Source organism: Giraffa tippelskirchi, chromosome 6, assembly GCF_054371585.1.
Source record: "Giraffa tippelskirchi isolate mGirTip1 chromosome 6, T2T-mGirTip1v1.2.pri, whole genome shotgun sequence".
In the NCBI taxonomy this organism is placed as follows: Eukaryota; Metazoa; Chordata; class Mammalia; order Artiodactyla; family Giraffidae; genus Giraffa; species Giraffa tippelskirchi.
The window spans coordinates 157,662,709-157,684,408 of NC_137280.1; the positions used below are offsets into that span (position 1 = coordinate 157,662,709).

General features: G+C 38.6%; 1 protein-coding gene across 26 annotated transcripts in view; it reads right to left on the bottom strand.

Annotated features, from left to right (window-relative positions):
* Nucleotides 1-21,700, bottom strand: part of CCNH (cyclin H) — a 375,519-nt gene that overhangs the window by 68,331 nt on the left and 285,488 nt on the right. For 3 of the 26 annotated variants that reach the window (XM_081503955.1, XM_081503954.1, XM_081503956.1), the window contains one exon: nucleotides 17,409-17,527. The exons of the other annotated variants lie outside the window; for them this stretch is intronic. In XM_081503955.1, the coding sequence (XP_081360081.1) occupies nucleotides 17,409-17,504 (96 nt within the window). In that variant the 5' untranslated portion in view covers nucleotides 17,505-17,527. The remainder of the gene's footprint in view (nucleotides 1-17,408; nucleotides 17,528-21,700) is intronic. 26 annotated transcript variants of the gene reach the window in all.

Genomic DNA, 21,700 nt, shown 5'->3' on the forward strand with positions numbered 1-21,700 from the left:
GGTGATAGACAGGGAGGCCTGGCGTGCTGCAGTCCATGGGGTCACAAAGAGTTGGACACGACTGAGTGACTGGACTGAACTGAACTTTCAGATTTTCAAGAAAGGAATCCTGTATTTAGTATTGGGTTACTGGGAAGACAATCTTTATCTAGAAAAAAAAAATGGAATTAAATTAGTATGGTCAATAGCATTTATTATTTTCCTGTTCATAATCTTTTAAAAAAAAATTTGGATTTCCCTCTCAAAGACCTCAAGTATATCTAAAATCCTCAAAGATGATGACAAAAACATGAAAAGGGAGTTCCAACAGACAATTTGGAGATGTCTACAGGGGGAAGGGAGAAGGAAATGGCAACCCACTCCAATATTCTTGCCTGGAGAATCCTGTGGACAGAGGAGCCTGGTGGGCTGCCGTCTATGGGGTTGCACAGAGTCGGACATGACTGAACAACTTCACTTTCACTTTTCACTTTCATGCATTGGAGAAGGAAATGGCAACCCACTCCAATGTTCTTGCCTGGAGAATCCCAGGGACAGGGAAGTCTGGTGGGCTGCCGTCTATGGGGTCGCACAGAATCGGACACGACTGAAGTGACTTAGCAGCAGCAGCAGCACAGGGGGGGAAATTTGAGGGCATCTATTTTGTGAGACTGCCTATAAGAGCAGTCGAGAAGCTGATGGATGAATTTTGGTTCTGATTGGGCTGACAGAGATTTGGAGACAAATTGCTTCTGTTTTCATATATTTGATAGGTTACTATTACATTTTGTGGGTATGGGTTTACATAGAATGTCACTCTTGAGAGCCTAAGAAAACCAACCTTTTAAGTTAGTATGGTTCTCTGTGGAGTTCTTCTAAGGTCCTCTGTATAGTAGCAACGTTCAAGGACCACCCTCTATTACCACTCAGTTCAGTTCAGTTCAGTCGCTCAGTCGTGTCCAACTCTTTGCGACCCCAGGAATCGCAGCACGCCAAAGAAGACACAATTATATATATGTTATAAGGCAGACCTGCGTATGAGATGAAGTTCCAGGTTTATAAAGGAATAAAGGAAGCTGATTGAACTCTAAATAGTGTCTTTTACCAAGATGTACCCATGACTACATCTGGTCCCCATAAGCAACTTTTGGCTTTTATGGTTCTTTCAGATTACTTTTTTCTTGAAGGAGGTGTAATCTCGTAGTAGAGTTACTTGTATAATTATCTACTATGTCTACAGCTATTTTATAGCACCACTGACTTCAGAATTTGGTAGACTTTGCTTACTCTCTACCATACTAAATTTTATACATTCAATTCAATGTAACAGATGTTTATAGAACACAGCAATAAATGCTAGAAAACCAGAGTAAAACAAAATACAGTAGAGGAATTGATTGTTCGATGTCTTATAGATGCACAGGTGATAGTGTAACTGTACTTTTAACTGTGTTCATTCAAAGTCGTTACTGTATATTATCGACTTTCAGAGTTTTGCTTTATGTTTGTTTCCTAGAACCAGTTTGACTGTGTTGCTAAGGAGTCCAAGGGGAAGCCAATATTGGATTTGTAAGAACAGTTACCTTTGTGACTTATGGTTCTTTTACAAGCATGTATCAGCTTTCTTTTTATTTACTTCTGATGCTGTTGTTTGGCTAGCTGGCTTGTTTCATAACTTAACCTGACCCCAGGACCCAAAGAATCTCAGTCTTTCTTGCACTGGTTTTCAAAATCTACTCCCATAAAAGCCCTTTCGCTGATCACACTGCCTGCCAGGGACTCTGCCTCTCAGAGAGATCACAGGGCTCCATACTGACCCAGCAGGTCTTGGGCCTCTGATCTGCCAAGCCCTGTCCTGTCTGGGCCTGACGCATGATACTCTCTTCTGCAATCACAAGTGTGGCTCGGAAATTGGTGTTTTTGCATACCTGAATGTGTGAATGTGGCACCTTGTAGTCACTAGCACATGTGCATAGAGCAGTTTGAGAGGACTGATTCTGTTTTTCATTTCCCAGAAGTCACTATCATGTAGATTTTCTGAGAAATGTTTGTATGTAACAGGATAATGTACCGGCTTTTGTCTTTTTTGTTTCCTGTTCTTATGCCATACTGTGATGTTGCCCTTCTTGAGAGGCAATGATGCCAGATAGTGGGATGGACAGGCTGAACACAAGAATCAGAAGGAAGTGGTTTCCCTAGCAACAGTAACCATGCAAGGGGAGCCACAATACTTATCCACTACTCATGTCTCTTCCTCTGGTTTAAATAACACAGAGGATCTGAATGCTAAGTATCTGATTCTGAATCACTTTTAGTTGATGGAATTACGGCAAATCAACACACTCTAAAAAGAATTTGGAAGTTTGACGAGTGCCATATACTCTTCTATGTTAATAGACACCTTGTAAAGTATCTCCTTCCTATTAGTGTGTTGTTGCTTTTGCACTTTTCAATGACATGAAGCTGAGATATAGTTTTCTCCTCAAAGACAAGGCAGGTAAACAATTTGCAAAAATACCAGATTTTTAAAAAATTATAAGAAAACTCTCATTATGTCTCTTACATTTCAAAATTATCCTCCCTAAACAGTGGCCAAAAACAATCTGTAGATGAAATGATATAATGATAATAAAGGCAAGGAAGTTACTCTAATAACTTCATTCTAGTTCTTCATAGTGCTTTTTAAAGAAGTCTTTGCTCTTCTCTGAATTTTGCACTTATTTTATTGATGGCTTGACATGAGTGTATTATCATTCTGATGTGATTATTAGTCATTGCTGATTAAATATTTATTAAGTGGGAAGAATGGTGTGTTAAATAATGCTCTCCATATTTGCTGATCAGCACTTCACACACACACACACACACACACACACACACACACACATACATATATATCTCATCCCAAACAACCAGGTATAATTTTGGTATCTGACTATTACACACAGCCTAAAGTCAAAAAACTGTCAATGCATCTGAAGACAACTATTGATGAAAGAAATGACCACTTTTTAAAATACTACCTCTCAAACACTGACCCAACTTTGAAAAATCAGTCACTACCCATTATTTTCTTAACTTTCCTGACTTAAAACTGATGAAATCTAAAGTAATGAATAGTTATATATTCATGAACAAAAATTCATTGAGCTAAACTGGGTGAAAGTATAGGACAAAGCTATCTAATAGAAATATAATCTGAGTTACAAACACAAGCTACATATGACATTTTAAATTTTCTAATAGCTGCTTTTATAAAAAGGAAGAAGAGATGAAATTAATGTTAATAGTATCTTAAGCAAATATCTAAAATATTATCATTTCCTTATGTAACTAACATAAGAATTACCAGTAAGATTTTACACTGGATTTTTCATACTCATTCTTCAACATCTGACTTATACTTTACATTTAAGCACGTCTCCGTTTGGCCCAGCCATATTTCTAGTGCTTAACAGCCACATGTGGCTGGTGGTTACCATGTGGAACAGCACAGGTCTGGAACATCAGATACCACAAAAGACATTTGAGTTTCTTTCAGTTTCTTAAAAGTTAAATTGGTGACCCTATAGGTAAGATTTAAGTAAAATAAGTGAAAAAAAAATATTTCTGGAGCTATCTGGAAAAGTTAATAAATTGGCAATGTTTTCAGGATTCAATAATAGGTACTCCTGAAAAAATGTTTAAATAATCAATAATCATAAGAACTTTTCCAAGGTTCTTCCCAGAGATATTAATTAAGTTGATGATAATATGATTTCAGAGACTAGAAAGCAGTGGCAAATTTAGCTAATTCTGTTAATCCCGTAAGATATTCTTGGAAAAAAAGTTCTTTGCAGATTTAGTATATCAGGTTGTTGAGTTAGAATAGCAGAATTGAGAATATCTTGCAGAAACCAGCTTTTTGCTGGATTTCTTTATAACCAAAATCGGGGATGTAAGTATACACTATGGACTGAGTGACTAAACTGAGGAAACCATTAGGTATTTTTAGATGAGGTTTCATTCCAATCTCCTCAATTACAGAGAGCTATTTGCCTTTTCTGAATGATATTATGGACAAGAAACACAGAAAGAAAGGGTATGAATGGTTTAGCTCTGCCAACTGGCTGAGTCAAGAAAATGCCTTTTTCTTCCTGTTTGCTGTAATATTTAGAGATCACTTTTAGAAAGATCGACTAGCAGGAATCACAAGCAAATTTTTAATAATTTCCAAGGATATCATAAGTACAAAGATATCTGGAATAAATAAGGAACTATTATGTGAGCCCACAAACTCATTTATAAGCTTTCTATTTTCAAAAAGGTTTGAGACAAGTGTTTCATTTGGCGATTCCCCTACTTACCATTTATTAATTCTATTAATGATCGAACACAATGTCTGAGAACCTATTCTCATTAGACAACTAGAAGAAGTCCAAATTGTCAACAATTAATACTAACCAATTTGTGAATTCAAGTGAAAAATTATCTATTTTAAAATGGATCAGACTAATAGAAGAGCTAGATTTCTACATGTACAGGGATGAAAGTGTCTTGTGAGATACAAAAACAAACAGCAACAAATAATTGGTGGTATGTCACCATTATACCCTCATTTCCTTCATTTATTGAGCCAATCAGTATTTTTTAGAACTCCTACTATAAACAAATTGCTTTTCTTAGAGGAAGTAGGAACTCAAAAACAAATCAAATGTGAATTCTACATTTAAGGATTTATAATGTAGTGGGTGGAAAAAAGACCAAAATAACTATAGAGGAGACCTAAGAATTTTGAGAGCTCTGAAGACTGGAGAAAGATCAATAACCTCAGATATGCAGATGACAAAACCCTTATGGCAGAAAGCGAAGAAGAACTAAAGAGCCTCTTGATGAAGGTGAAAGAGGAGAGTGAAAAAGCTGGCTTAAAGCTCAACATTCAGAAAACTAAGATCATGGCATCCGGTCCCATCACTTCATGGCAAATAGATGGGGAAACAATGAAAATGGTGATAAACGTTATTTTTGGGGGGGCTTCAAAATCACTGCAGATGGTGACTGCAGTCCTGAAATTAAAAGATGCTTGCTCCTTGGAAGAAAAGCTATGACCAACCTAGACAGCATATTGAAAAGCAGAGACATTACTTTGCTAACAAAGGTCTGTCTAGTCAAAGCTATGGTTTTTCCAGTAGTCATGTATGGATGTGAGAGTTGGACTATAAAGAAAGCTGAGCACCGAAGAATTGATGCTTTTGAACTGTAGTGTTGGAGAAGACTCTTGAGAGTCCCTTGGACTGCAAGGAGATCCAACCAGTCCATCCTAAAGGAAATCAGTCCTGACTATTCATTGGAAGGACTGATGTTGAAGCTGCAACTCCCATCCTTTGGCCACCTGATGCAAAGAACTAACTCATTTGAAAAGACCCTGATGCTGGGAAAGATGGAAGGTGGGAGGAAAAGGGGATGACAGAGGATGAGATGGTTGGATGACATCACCGATTCAATGGACAAGAGTTTGAATAAACTCCAGGAGTTGGTGATGGACAGGGAGGCCTGGCGTGCCGCAGTCAGTGCGGTCGCAAAGAATCAGACACGACTGAGCTACTGAACTGAACTGAAGACTGGAAATCAGCTTCAAGGGTAGTAGCTGGTATTGTCAGGAAAGGAGGCAGAGCCACTTCCTAGCAGTAGATTAAGTAGATTTGAGCTGGGCCTTGATGAATGGGATGAACTGAGTCTTACGAAAAAAGAAGGTGTTTAGGTAGAGAAAATGCTAACAAAGGCAAGACTCTTGGAGGAACACAGGAAAAACTCTGATCTGGAATTGGTGATATATGTCTATACATTTTTCAAAGATCTTGTTCTGCATGGAAAAAGTTCTACCACATTAAGGTTTAGCCAGAAAAAAGGAAAATTATTTATTTGCAGCAAATGGGAAAGAAGCTCAGTTTAAATAATGTGAATTATAATGTAATATTATCAGTAAAAAAATGTTTTCCAGTAAACTCTGGCTTTATATTATTATTTTATAGCTGATATTATGCGTTTATGTTATCTATATCAGAGTTACAGACAATTTTCTTAGCAATTTCTTATATTACTTATAATTTTCTTAGCGATTTCTTATATTACTTATATGTTTACACCAAGTGTCTAAGATTCCTTGATGATTTGTATTGTGGCCAATACATGATATTGTCAGATTTGAAAATTTATGCCAATGATAATGTTAAATGATAGCAAATTACTTGTAATTTACATTTTCCTAACAACTAATAATTGTTATGAAACTCTTGCTATGTTTATAAGCTATGCATGTTTTCTCTTCTATGAAATATCTGCTTTCTTTTTTTGTGGCCTAGTTTTCTACTGAATCTTCTTTTGTCTTCTTTTTATTTATGAGTTTTTCGGTACCTTGTTTCTAATCATTTTCAAACAAAATGTCTCTTTGCTGAAAATATTTCACTTTGTAGTATATTTTTGTTTCCTTCATATGTATTTTGAGGAACAGAAAATCTTAATTTTAATGCAGTTAAAGTTAGCAGTCTCTTCTTATAATTTATAATTATTTTTTGTGCATTGCTTAAAAAATTCATCCCTATCCTGAGGTCATATTTTTCTCCCAAACTTTTTGCCTAATGAATATATCTTTTTATGTCTTAGTTAAGAAATCCTTTCTATGACATCATAAATATATTTTCTCTAAAAATGTTTACCCTTCACACTTATTTTTATTCTTCAGTATTGGACTTTTGCTTATGATATTGGTAGAAACCTAACTACCTTTTCCTTCTACATGGATAAGTAATTGTTATATCAATGTTAGAATAAAGGCGCCACTAAGTTTTTGTACCTACTATCAAGGATTCCTGTTAAATCTGAAACTTTAAAAAGTGGAGGACGTATATAAGCAGTCATAAGAATAAATGTAGATCAGCAATCAGAAGCCATTTGGCCTTTTTGTTAGTTTAACAGATAGTGGAGACAGACTATGCAAGAGGAGGAAGAGTGATTTCTACTGCAGAGACAAGCATCTTTCAATGCTATATTGAAAGAGAGATGGCAGAAGAAAGGAAAATCAAAAAGGAAATGGGCATCTATTAGGGTGAAGACAGTTAGATGGATCCTAAGTTGGAGTCATTTATAATGTCCACAATATTCATGAGTATGAATGTGGAATCAGAAATCATCAGAACTTAACTTTAAAAATCTGCTTTTAAGAAGACCTTTATTTATTGTCCACTTTAATTCCTTCATCTTGTCAGATATACATGTAAGACACAGAGATATGAAGTGACTCCCCAAAAGATACATGGTAGGTTGGGGCAAAATTATGATTATAGTTCAGATTAGACTTGTCAGGGTAGCAGACCTATAGCTAAATAAAAATGACAGGAACACATGCTTTTTGTTTTAATCCATCAACACAGTTTTAAAAAATTTTGGCTTTTCTTTATTTGTTAAACGTATAGACACACAAAACCTAGCATAATGCAAGAAAATGCATTTTGAAATTTTTCTTCTCTACGCCTCTACCAAGAAGGAAGTGTCAGCCTGAAGATAATTTTTATCATATTCTTAGCATGAGTGGATTTCCTCTTTTAAAGCTTATCAGTTGACTTCAGCGTGGAAAACATAGCAATAAAATATTTCTCCCTTGATAAACAAGTTGAACTTCCTCACCTTTGGTTAGCATGGATAGTTTTGTTTGGCTACTAACAAATAATAGTTTGAGGATAGTATAAAAGAGTAACCAAAAAATGCACACGTTTAGCTTCACTAGACTTCTTTTATAGTTGATAAAATGTTACAAAGCCCACAAGCTATGATCCGTGTATTTATGACTTGAGGTTCTAAAACTGTATTTTCTCTTGTGGACAAAAAAGACAATAGTTATAATAATTTGTCTCATAGATAGAATTTTCATTCTTTGACAAAAATATTCTGTCTGGTACATGGGTTATAGCACTTGACTGCCAGGAAATTATTTCCCAGCCTACTACCTACAAAAGCAACTTTTCTTTTATAAATACACATCAGCAGACTGGAACTCTGGAAAGAGCTTCTTCCTTTCTTCTTTAAAACAGAATTATTCTGCAAATATCCAGTAAGTCATCAACTTCTTAGGTTTCTTAGTTGTTTTGCATCCTTAAAACTTGACTCTATCTTAACATTGTTGCTATATCAAAAGATGCACCCACACCACAAAGTGAGGCCAAATCATTTTATAGGAACGTGGGGACATGAAACTGGCAGCAGCTTGTTCTATCATGTGGACACTGGTGCTGATAAGCCACATCTTAGAATCTTCCCTCTAGCTTATTACTGGCTTCCCAGGTGGTGCTAGTGGTAAAGAACCCACCTGCAATGCAGAGAACTATCAGATGCGGGTATTACTACTAGGACCCAACTCTGCCCACCAGCTTGTTGGCATCAGCAGTACTTGGACGTTCAACCCAGGGAATTAACTGGGCAGAAACACAGCCCCACCCACCAGCAGGCCTTCTGCCTTAAGCCCCCTGAGCCCATAGCTGCCCTAGGAATGGCCCTGTCCACCAGAGGGCGCAGGACCCGGCAGCACACACCCACGCTGGCCCAGGGACCCCAGGGACCCCAGGGCACTGCATCCAGAGACCTTAGGACACAGCTCTGTGCACAGTGGGCAAGTACCACCCCTAGGGCTCCCTGGTCCCTGGCTGTACCCACCCACCAGTGAGCTGGCACTAGCTTCAGGATCAGCCCACCCACCAGTGGGCAGGAATTAGCCCTGGAATGCCCCGGGCCCCAACTCCACCAACCGGCAGGCAGATACCAGCCCCAGGATCACTGCAAACCCACAGCCTGCCATGACAGGACTCAGCCCATCCACAGGCAGGATGGCATCAACCCTGCCTACCATCAGGCCAACAGCAACTCTGAGACACTTGGACCCTCAACAAGCCATCCCAGGATTTAGCCTCAACCACCAGCAGGCTGGCACCAGCTTCGGGACACCCTGGACCCTGTAGTCAGCTGTGTCAGGAAAAGACCTCACCCACAAGAGAGTCAACACCATCTCCAGGAGCCCCAGGGTCTATAGTCAGAGACCCCAGGATCCAGCTCTGCCTGCTGGGGGGCTGGTAGAGCACCTGGACTTGGCTTCCCCCACCGAAGGTCAGGTACCAGCCCCAGGATCTTGTGGTTGCTGACACCACCCATCAGCAGATAGACATCAACCCCAGGACCACCACAGCTCTTCAGCCTGCCCTGTCAGGACTCAGTCAGCCCACCAGCAAGCTTGCAGCAGCTCCAGGATGCTATGGGTCCTGGTCCCAAACAATAGGCCAACACCAGCTCTGAGATACCTTGGACCCCTTGACCAACTGCCTGGGATCCCGCCCTACTCACCAGTGGGACAGCTTCAGGACACCCTAAAACCTGCAGCCAGTCATATTAGGAACTGACCCCATGTATCAGCAGGCTAACACTAGGAATTGACTGGGAATCCTGACCTTACAACCACCCATCCTAGGACCTGTTTCTGCACACTAGTGGGCCAGAACTAGCCCTGGAATCCCCCAGGGTCCAATATCCAGCAATATCATGACACAGCCCTGCCAACCACTGGCCAGTAGTCTCCACACAAGGCAGAGCCTGGCAACCAACTGGACCAGGGGTCAGCCATGCCAACCAGACTGCCCACAGTAGTCAGCCTGCCACAACAGAAGGACCACAGAGTCCAAAATAGGGGGGACCACTACAGAATATAGCTCAGAAGACCACAGGGGAATGCACTGCTAAGATGCATAGGATATCTCCTAAAAAGGTCACTTCTCCAAGCTGGGGAATGTGGTCAACCTATGAGATACATCGGAATTCAGTTCAGTTCAGTTCAGTTGCTCAGTCATGTCCAACTCTTTGCGACCCCATGGACTGCAGCACGCCAGGCCTCCCTGTCCATCACCAACTCCCAGAGTCGACTCAAAATCATGTCCATTGAGTTGGTGATGCCATCCAACCATCTCATCCTCTGTTGTCCCCTTCTCCTCCCACCTTCAATCTTTCCCAGCATCAGGGTCTTTTCAAATGAGTCAGTTCTTCGTATCAGGTGGCCAAAGTATTAGAGTTTCAGCTTCAGCATCAGTCCTTCCAATGAACATTCAGGGCTGATTTCCTTTAGGATGGACTGGTGGGATCTTGCAGTCCAAGGGACTCTCAAATGCTTTCTCCAACACCTCAGTTCAAAAGCATCAATTCTTCAGCGCTCAGCTTTCTTTATGGTTCAACTCTCACACCCATACATGACTACTGGAAAAACCATAGCTTTGACTAGATGGACCTTTGTTGGCAAAGTAGTGTCTCTGCTTTTCAATATGCTGTCTAGGTTGGTCATAACTTTTCTTCTAAGGAGTAAGCGTCTTTATTTCATGTATTTCATTATATCAGAATAGATACAGCAAATTAGGCAAAAGAGATGGCAGAAGAACATGTTTCAAAGAAAGGAATAAGACAAACCCTCCTAAGAACTACATGAAGTGGAGATGGTAATGATCATAAAGATTAACAGAGACTTGAGTGAAGAAAAGATGAATGCAGCGAGAAGTTTAACAAAGAGTTAGAAGACATAAGAAGGATCTAAAGAGAGCTGATGAATACAAAATTGAAGTGAAAAAAGAAATACACTAGGAGGAATTAACATATACTAGAAGATACAGAGGAATGAGAATGGATCAATAAGGTGGAAGGCAGAGTAGTAGAAATCACTGAAGCGGAACACTAAGAAAAAAATTAGGACAGTTTAAGAAATCTCTGAGACATCAAGCATATTAACATTCACAATATATGGATCCCAGAAAAAGAAAAGAGAGAAAGGAGTAGAGAATATATTTGAACATAATAGCTGAAAACTTCCCTAACTTGAGAAAGAAAACAGATATCCAGGTCTAGGAAGCACAGCGAGTCCCAAACAGTATCAACGCAAAGAGGGTCAAGCCAAGACACACTGTAATTAGAATGGCAAAGGTTGAATATAAAGAGGATATTAAAGCAGCAAGGGAAAAGCAACAAATTACATATAAGGGAATTCCCATAAGGCTATAATATGACTTTTCAGCAGAAACTCTGAGGACTAGAAGTGGATGGCACAATATATTTAAAGCAATGAAAGGGGAAAATCTACAACCAAGAATACTCTACTTGGCAAGGTTTTCATCAGATTTGATGGAGAGATTAAAAAGTTTTACAGACAAGCAAAATCTAAAAGTTCAACACCACCAAATCAGCTTTATGAGAAATGTTACAGGGACTTTACTAAGTGAAAAAGGGAGAGACACAACTAGAAATGTGAAAATTACAAAAGGAAAAAGCTCACTAATAAAGGCAAATACACAGTAAATGTAGTAAATCAACCACATATAAAGTTAGCAGGAAGGTTAAAAGACAAAAGTAGTAAAATTGTACACAGCCACAATAAGTAGTTACGGGATTTACAGAACAAAAATGTATAAAATATGATGTTAGAAACAGCAATCATGGGGAGGGGGGGTAAGAATGCAGGTTTGTTGAAGTGCATTTGAAATTAAGAGAAAATCAACCTAAACACATATGTATATATATATAGATTCCTACATATAAACCTTATGGTAACTACAAACCCAAAATCTGTAATACACACACACACACACACACACACACACACAAGAAAAGAAAATCTAAAAATAAACTAGTCATCTAATCATAAAGGAACAAAAGAAGGAACAAAAAGGAACTATAAAACAACCCCCAAACAATTATCAATTGTCAATAAGTACATAACTATTAATAATTACTTCAAATGTAAAGGGACTAGACACTCCAATGAAAAGTCATTGGGTGCTCTTCCCAGCTGGAACCACGGAGGATGCAAAAGAGAAGAAAAAGAAGGTTCCTACTGTGCCAGAAACACTTAAGAGAAAGTGAAAGAATTTCGCAGAGCTTAAGATTAAGCACCTGAGGAAAAAGCTTGCCCAAAAGATGCTTTGAAAGCCAAGGAGGACGCATTACCTATGAAAGAGTTAAGCCCTGTCACATGGAATACAAGCAGATGTATAGAACTGAAATTTGAATAGCTAGGATGGCAAGAAAAAGCAGTAACTTTTGTGTACCCACTGAACCCAAATCTTCATTTGTCATCAGGATCAGAGGTAACAATGGTGTGTGCCCAAGGTTTAAACAGTGTTGCAGCTTCTTTGCCTCTATCAGGTCTTCAACGCCACCTCTGTAAAGTCAACAAGGCTTCAATCAACATGCTGAGAATTGTGGAACCATACATTGTACGGGAGTACCCAAACCTGAAGTCAGTAAATGAATTTATCTACAAGCATGGTTAGGGCAAAATCAGCAAGAAGCAATTTGCCCTGACAGGTAACATACTGATTGCTCGATCTGTGGCAAATATGGCATTATCTACAAGGAGGATCTGATTCAAGAGATCTATACTGTTGGAAAACATTTCAAAGAAGCAAACAACTTCCTCTGGACCTTCAAATTGTATTCTCCATGAGATGGAATGAAGAAAAAGACTACTCATTTTGTAGAAGGTAGAGATACTGGCAACAGGGAAGATCAGGTCAACAGGCTTATTAGGAGGATGAACTAAGATATCTATTATGATTATCTCTGTAATCTTATTAGTTAATAAGCAGAGACAGCTTTAAAATTGAAAAAGAAGTCACAGAGTGGCTGAATGAATACAAAAATATGGTCCATATATATGCTGCCCACTAGAGACTCACTTCAGATCTAAAAATACACACAAACTGAAAGTAGTGAATGGAAAATGTATTCCATCCAAACGGAAATGAAAAGACAGCCAGAGCAGCAATACTTATGTTAGAAAAAACGACTTTAACACAAAGACTGTAATAAAAGAAAAATAAGGATATTACCTAACAATCAATGATCAATAAAAGAAGGAAACACAAAACTGTAAATACATATGCATGCAACATAAGAGCACCTAAATACATAAAGCAAATATTAACAGACACAAAGGGAGAAACTGACAGCAACATAATAATAGTTAGAGACTTTAACACTCCATTTAAATCAATGGACAAATCATCTGAACAGAAAATCAGTAAGGAAACACTGGCCTCAAATAACACATGAGACCAAATAGATTTTATACACATTTATTAGACCATTCTATCAAAAAGCAGTACAGCACACATTCATTTCATGTGCACATGGAATATTCTCTAGGATAGATTACATATTAGACAACAAAACAAGTCTCACTAAATTTAAGAAAACTGAAATTATCTTTTCTTCCAATCCAAGTACTAACCAGACCTGACTCTGGTTAGCTTCTGAGACCAGATGAGATCAGGGGCATTCAGGGTGGTATTCAGTTCAGTTGCTCAGTCATGTCTGACTCTTTGCGACCCCATGGACCACAGCACACCAGGCCTCCCTGTCCATCACCAACTCCTGGAGTTTACCCAAACTCATGTCCATTGAGTCAGTGATGCCATCAAACCATCTCATCCTCTGTCGTCCCTTTCTCTTCCTGCCTTCAATCTTTCCCATACCTTAGCCCAAACCATAGCCTTGACTAGGCGGACCTTTGTTAACAAAGTAATGTCTCTGCTTTTTAATATGCTGTCTAGGTTGGTCATAACTTTCCTTCCAAGGAGTAAGTGTCTTTTTATTTCATGGTTGCAGTCACCATGATTTTGGAGCCCCCCAAAATAGTCAGCCACTGTTTCCCCATCTATCTGCCATGAAGCGATGGGACCGGATGCCATGATCTTAGTTTTCTGAATGTTGAGCTTTAAGCCAACTTTTTCACTCTCCTCTTTCACTTTCATCAAGAGGCTCTTTAGTTCTTCTTCACTTTCTGCCATAAGGGTGGTGTCATCTGCATATCTGAGGTTACTGATATTTCTCCCAGTAATCTTGATTCACGCTTGTGCTTCTTCCAGCCCAGCATTTCTCATGATGTACTCTGCATATAAGTTAAATAAGCAGGGTGACAATATACAGCCTTGACGTACTCCTTTTCCTATTTGGAACCAGTCTGTTGTTCCATGTCCCATTCTAACTGTTGCTTCCTGACCTGCATACAGGTTTCTCAAGAGGCAGGTCAGGTGGTCCGGTATTCCTATCTCTTTCAGAATTTTCCACAATTTATTGTGATCTGCACAGTCAAAGGCTTTGGCATAGTTAATAAAGCAGAAATAGATGTTTTTCTGGAACTGTCTTGCTTTTTCGATGAGCCAGCAGATGTTGGCAATTTGATCTCTGCCTCTTCTAAAACCAGCTTGAACATCTGGAAGTTCATGGTTCATGTATTGCTGATGGCCATAGACTATCTTTTCTGATCACAAGTCTTAGAGACTTGAAATAAACTACAAGGAAAAAAGATGCAAAAAACAAAAACACATGGAGCTAAACAATATGCTACTAAACAACAAATGGATTATTGAAGAGCCTAAAAAAGAAATTTAAAAATACTTGGGGACAAATGAAAATAAGAAAATAAGAGCACAAAGATCCAAAATCCAAGGAAGCTGCAAAAGCAATTTCAAGAGGAAAGTTTATAGCAATACACTCAGGAAATGAGAGAAACCTCAAATAAATAAACTAACTTCGCATCTTAAGCAACCAGAAAAAGAAAAACAAACAAAACCCAAAGTTAGAAAATGCAGAAGAAATCTAAGTGTCCATTAATAGATGAATGGATAAAGAAGGTGTAGAATATGGAATGGAATGTTACTCAGCCATCAAAAAGAATGAAAATTTGTCATTTACAGCAACATGAATGGACTTGGAAGGTATTATGCTAAGTGAAATAAGTCAGGGAGAGAAAGACAAATAGTATATGATTTTTATGTAGAATCTAATTCTCATTTTTATGTAGAATCTAAAAAAACACAACAAACTAGTGAATATAACAAACAAGACTCAAGCTTACAAGTATAGAGATCAAAAAGTCCTGAACTTCATTGAACTGTAATTTATATACAATAAATGCATTCATTTTAAGTGAAGAGTTCAGTGAGTTTTGATAAACATGTGTACCCATATAAGCACCACAATCAAGATACAGAACTTTTCTGATATCCCTCAAAAATTGTTTCTCTCCCCTCCTATCTAGCTCCACCAGTGATCTTGTTATCACTATAAATTTTTTTTAGGTTCATATAAATGAATCAAAAGGTTTATATTCGTTTGTATCTGAAGTCTTTCACTCAGCATGATGTTTTTGATATTTATTCAGTTGTCGAATGTACCAGACATTCACTCCTTGTTACTGCTAAAGAGTATCCTATTGTATGGATATCATGATTTACTCATTTACCTGGGAATGGACTGTGGGTTGCTCTAACCTGGTGCTATGGAAACTGTACAAGCTTCTGTGGCCTTGTCTTTGAAGCAAAAGGTTGACTTAAGAGTTAATAATTGGGAAATATGAATTTGTAGAAACAAAGAAGAGCTGTTGGGCTGGGGAACAAATTAGAATATAAATCTGCCACACAGCAGAATCATGGAACCCACCCTTCCCTGAGAGATATAGATAAAGACTTGACACACATTCCTGTTGTTTTAACAGGAAGCAGAACCGCACCAGATGAAAACTGCTGATCTCAAGAACGTAACAGACCCTAGACCGGTTGAAACCAGAAGGTTGATGATGCCATTCCCAATATTCCCAATTATTATTATTACTTTACCAGCAACCAATCAGAACAATGTCCACAACTGGTCACACCCTGCTCCTTGGACCATTACTATCATACTATCATGTCCTACCAGCTTCACGACATGGGCACACAGTCTTGAGGGCATTAGCCTCCTCGGCAAAGCAATAAAATCTAGTCCTTTTCTGCTTTATCAAAAACTGTCTCCAAGGTTCAATTTGGTGCCAGTAACACTATAGAGGCTGAGTTTTGGCAACATTATCATGAATAAATCTATGAAACTTCATAAACAAATCTTTGTGTGGACTTGTTTAAATGGGTGAATGCCTAAGGATGGAATTGCTGGGTCAGATGGTCAATGGATGTTTAGCTTTATAAGAAACTGCCCAAGTGTTTCCTACAGTGATTATACCATTGTACATTCCCAACAATGTTTAAGAATTCCTATTTCATATTCTTGCTTATACTTAGTATTGATATGATTAGTTTAAAATTATTTTACCTATTCTAGTGGGCTTGTGCTATATATCTCACCATAGTTTTAATTTACATTTTACTAATGATAAAGAGCATCTTTCTATTTCCTCATTTGCTACCAATTAATTTTTTAAATAAAATTTCTGTTAAAATATTTGCCAAATTTAGCTAGATTTAACTAGATTGCTTACGTTCTTCTTATTGAATTTAAGAGTTCTTTTTATGTTCTGGATATAGTCCTTAACCTGATACATTTATCACAAATATTTTCTGTTTGTGTTAAGTATTTTATTTTTCACTGGTGTCTATCATTGAGCCGAAGTTTAAATGTTGATAATGTCCAATGTACCTTTTTTTGGTCTTTTATGGCTTGTACTTTTTTGTCCTAAGAAATTTTCAGTAACATTATAGTTGCAAAGATTTTGTCCCTATGTTTTCTTACAGAAGTTGCATCGTTATTGAGAGTTCATATTTAGTACTATGGTCCATTTCAAACTATTGTTATGTATCACATGAGATGAGGATCAAGATTCATTTTCCTCTATATAGCTGTCTAGTTGTTCCAACATTATTTGTTGAAAAGATGATCCTTTCCTCATTGAATTCCTTTCATGCCTTGTAGAAAATTAACTGAGGTTATATAACGTGGGTCAATTTTTGTACTCTATTTTGTTCCCTTGATTTGTCTATCCTTATGTGAAATATTACATGGTATTTATTACTGTAGCTTTATAGTAAGTCTTGAAACCAGACAGTATAAGTTCTTCTGAAAAACATTGTTCTTCTAAAAAAATATCTTCTGGCTATCTTTGCATTTCAGTATGAATTTTATATGAGTCTGTCAATTTTTAACAAAAGTCTGGGGTGGGGGTTCTGATTGGACTAAATCTATAGGTCAGTGATAATCAATGGGATACAATGTTTCTTAGTTCATTCAGGTTACTAAAAAAAAAAAATACCACAGACTGAGTGTCTTATAAAAGCAGATAGATATTTCTCACAGTTCTGGAGGCTGGAAGTCTAAGGTTAGGGTACCTGCATTTTCAGGTTCTGTGTTTGGTGAGGGGCTGCATCTAGTTTCTAAAAAGTAGTATTCTAGGGCTTTCCAGGTAGACCAGTGGTTAAAAACAATAAATGCTGGAGAGGGTGTGGAGAAAAGGGAACCCTCTTCCACTGCTGACGGGAATGCAAACTAGTGCAACCACTATGGAGAATAGTGTGGAGATTCCTTAAAAAGCCGGAATTATGACCCAGAAATCCCACTGCTGGGCATACATACCACAAAACCAGAATTGAAAGAGACACGTGTACCTCAACGTTCATGGCAGCACTGTTCACAATAGCCAGGACATGGAAGCAACCTAGATGTCCATTGGCAGACGAATGGATAAGGAAGTTGTGGTACATATACACAATGGAATATTACTCAGCTATAAAAAAAAGAACACATTTGAGTCAGTTCTAATGAGGTGGATGAAACTAGAGCCTATTACACAGAGTGAAGTAAGCCAGAAAGAGAAACACCAATACAGTATATTAACGCATATATATGGAATTTAGGAAGACGGTAATGACGACCCCATAGGCAAGACAGCAAAAGAGACACAGATGTAAAGAACAGACTTTTGCACTCTGTGGGAGAAGGCGAGGGTGGGACCATTTGAGAAAATAGCATTGAAACGTCTATATTACCATATGTAAAACAGATGACCAGTGCAAGTTTGATTCATGAAGCAGGGCACTCAAAGCCAGTGTTCTGGGACAACCCAGAGGAATGGGGTGGGGAGGGAAGTGGGAGGAGGGTTCAGGATGGGGGGACATATGTGCACCCATGGCTGATTCACATCAGTGTATGGCAAAACCACCACAATACTGTAAATTAATTAGTCTCCAATTAAAACAAATAAATTAACTTAAAAGAAAACCCAAAAAGAAACAAACAAAAAAAGAATCTGTCTTGCAATGCAGAGGACACTGGTTCTATCCCTGGTCTGGGAAAATCCCACATGCCACAGGGCAACTAAGCCTGTGTACTACTGAGCCCATGGGCTGCAATTACTGAAACCCCCACTCTCTACAGCCTGTACTCCACAACAAGAGAAGTCACCAGGATGAGAAGCCTACGCTCCACGATTAGAGAGTAGCCTCTTCTCAATGCAACTAGAGAAAGGCTGCACACAGCAACAAAGACCGAGCAAAGCCAAAGTCAATAAGTAAGCAAATAAATAATCTTTTTTTTTTTTTTTTTTAAAAAAAGAGTATTCTAGCTGTAACTTCACATGGCAGAACAGACAAGGAAGCTATCTCAGGCTACTTTTATAAGGTCTCTAATCCAACTCCTAAGGGCAGAGCCCTCATGACCTAATCAATTTGAAAAGCACCACTTTTTAACACCATCACATTAGGGGATAGCTTTAAACATATGAATTGCGGGGGAACACAAATATTCAAATCATAGTATCATCCAAGCCAAAATATGAGGCACACACATAATTTAAATTTTTCTGGTAGCAACATCAAAAAAATAAAAAATAAAACCTGATAGGTAATATGGCTCTAGACTACTCCAGACTAAGAAACTTTCATCTATTTAACTCAAAAAGCAAAAGGAGATCCTGACAGTCTATAATTAGATCCTACTAACAGGTCCTCTGGTCCAGCTTAAGTCACCAATTTGTACTGGGACAATCACTGCAGCCCCAGGGATGGGGCGGTACATTGGGGTCAGTGTGAGTCAGGGTTCCACCCACTTTTTAGCTAGGGAAGTAGTATAATAAAAACAGTTCCCACTAGAATTGCATGGATGGATTAGGGAAGGAAAAATTCCACAAAGAAAGGGCTATTTCTATTAGGATAATGTAGTGCGGGGCCCTTTCATGGATCACAGTCTTGTCGAGGAGAAGAGGTTTGCATAATTCAATGAAGCTACAGGCAATGCCCTGCCAGGCCATCCAAGGCAGATAGGTCATAATTAAGAATTCTGACACAATGTCGTCTACTGGAGGAGCAAATGGCAAACCATGTCAATATTCTTGCCGCGAGAATCCCATGAACAGTATGAAAAGGCAAAAAGATATATCACCGGAAGATGAGTCCCCCCAGGTCAGAAGGTGTCCAATATGCCTCAGGGGAAGAGCAGAGGGCAATTATTAATAGCTCCAGGAAGGATGAAGCATCCGGGCCAAAGCGGAAATGATGCTCAGTTGTATATGTGGCTGGTGGTGAAAGTAGAGTCCGATGTTGTAAAAAACAATATTACATAGGAACCTGGAATGTTGGTCATGAATCAAGGTAAACTAGACATAGTCAAGCAGGAGATGGCAAGAGTGAATATCCATTGACATCTTAGGAATCAGTGAACTAAAGGACTGGAAGGAACAAATTCAATTCAGATGATGATTATATCTACTACTGTGGGCAAGAATCCCTTAGAAGAAATGAAGTAGCTCCCATAGTCAACAAAAGAGTCTGAAATGCAGTACTTGGGTGCAATCTCAAAAACGACAGAATCACCTCTGTTCGTTTCCAAGGCAAACCATTCAGTATCACAGTAATCCAAGTCTATGCTCCAACCACTAATGCTGAAGAAGCTGAAGTTGAAAGGTTCTCTGAAGACCTACATCACCTTTGAGAACTAAGACCAAAAAGATGTCCTTTTCATCATAGGGGATTGGAATGCAAAAACAGGAAGTCAAGAGATACCTGGAGTAATAGCAAGTTTGGGCTTTGGAGTACAGAACAAAGCAGCACAAAGTCTAACAGAGTTTTGTCAAGAGAACACACTGGTCATAGCAAACACCTGCTTCCAACAACATAAGAGATGACCCTACACATGGACATCACCAAATAGTCAATACTGAAATAAGATTGATTATATTCTTTGCAACCTAAGATGGAGAAGCTCTATACAGTCAGCAAAAATAAGACCTGGAGTTGATGGTGGCTCAAATCATGAACTCCTTATTGCAAAATTTAGGCTTAAATTGAAGAAAATAGGGAAAACTACTAGGCCATTCAGGTATGACCTAAATCAAATCCCTGACGTTTATACAGTGGAGGTGACGAATAGATTCAAGGGGTTAGATCTGGTACAAAGAGTGCCTGAAAAACTATGGACAGAGGTTCATATGGACAGAGGTTCATAACACTGTACAGGAGGCAGTGACCAAAACCATCCCAAAGGAAAAGAAATGGAAGAAAGCAAATTAGTTATCTGAGGAGGCTTTACAAATAGCTGAGGAAAGAAGAGAAGTGAAAAGCAAGGGAGAAAGGAAAAGATATATCCAACTGAATTCAGAGTTCCAAAGAATATCACTTTGCTGACAAAGGTCCATCTAGTCAAATAATGGTTTTTCCCATAGTCATGTATGGATTTGAGAGCTGGACCATAAAGAAGGCTGAGCACTAAAGAATTGATGCTTTCAAATTGTGGTGCAGGAGACTCTTGAGAGTCTCCTGGACTGCAAGGAGGTCAAACCAATCAATCCTAAAGGAAATGAACCCTGAATAGTCATTGGAAGGAGTGATGCTGAAGCTGAAGCTCTGATACTTTGGCCACCTGATGCGAAGAGCTGACTGACTGGAAAAGATCCCGATGATGGGCAATATTGAAGTTAAAAGGATAAGAGAGTGGTAGAGGATGAGATGGTTAGATAGCATCACTGATTCAATGGACATGAATTTGAGCAAATCCTGGGAGATAGTGAAGGACAGGGAATCCTGGTGTGCTGCAGTCCACAGGGTCACAAAGAGCTGGACTTGACTTAGCAACTGAGCAACAACAACAAATGCACGGCAGGTTATTAGTTTAACAAGACAGCTGTGATCTACCACATTATACAAGACTTCTAGAAACTGAGATTTGGGGGGCTCCTTTTTTAAGCAAGGGAAGTTTTCAGAGTAAGGGGTTGGTGATATTAAGGCTTTACACTTTCCTTCTAGACTTGGATATATGACTTTCTCAACTATGCAAGATGTAGAATTCAAAGCACTTTCAATTTCTATAGCCAAACTATTCCCACAGAGGCTGAATGAGTGGTTCAGTTCTTAAACTCAAGCCAAAACTACCTAAGTAGCAACAATTATATTTCAGATACACACATGAACTATTAAGCACTCCTAAGCTACCCATTTCTAGAAAGAACTCTCACTTTGATGTCAAGAATTCGCATTTAAAAAAATGCCACACAAGACCTTATAGTGTTACAACAGGGTTTAGTTCTTCAGAGAAACTCCCAGGTCAAAGAATATATAACTTTGAAGACCGAACTCTCCATTTTAAATTCCTCTTTAATTCATGTTAGATTACACCACAAATACAAGAAAAGAGAGAGGCTACCTATGTTGTCAAAATTAATGGCAAAATTTACACAGAATTGGCTAATTAAGTATTAAGTGGATTCTGATATATATTGAGGTGAATGTCAGAATTCATCAATGTGAGTGTTACTTGCTGCTAAGTCACTTCAGTCGTGTCCGACTCTGTGCGACCCCACAGACGGCAGCCCACCAGGCTCCCCCGTCCCTGGGATTCTCCAGGCAAGAATACTGGAGTGGGTTGCCATTTCCTTCTCCAGTGAATACAGGGGTGATAAATCCTGTTC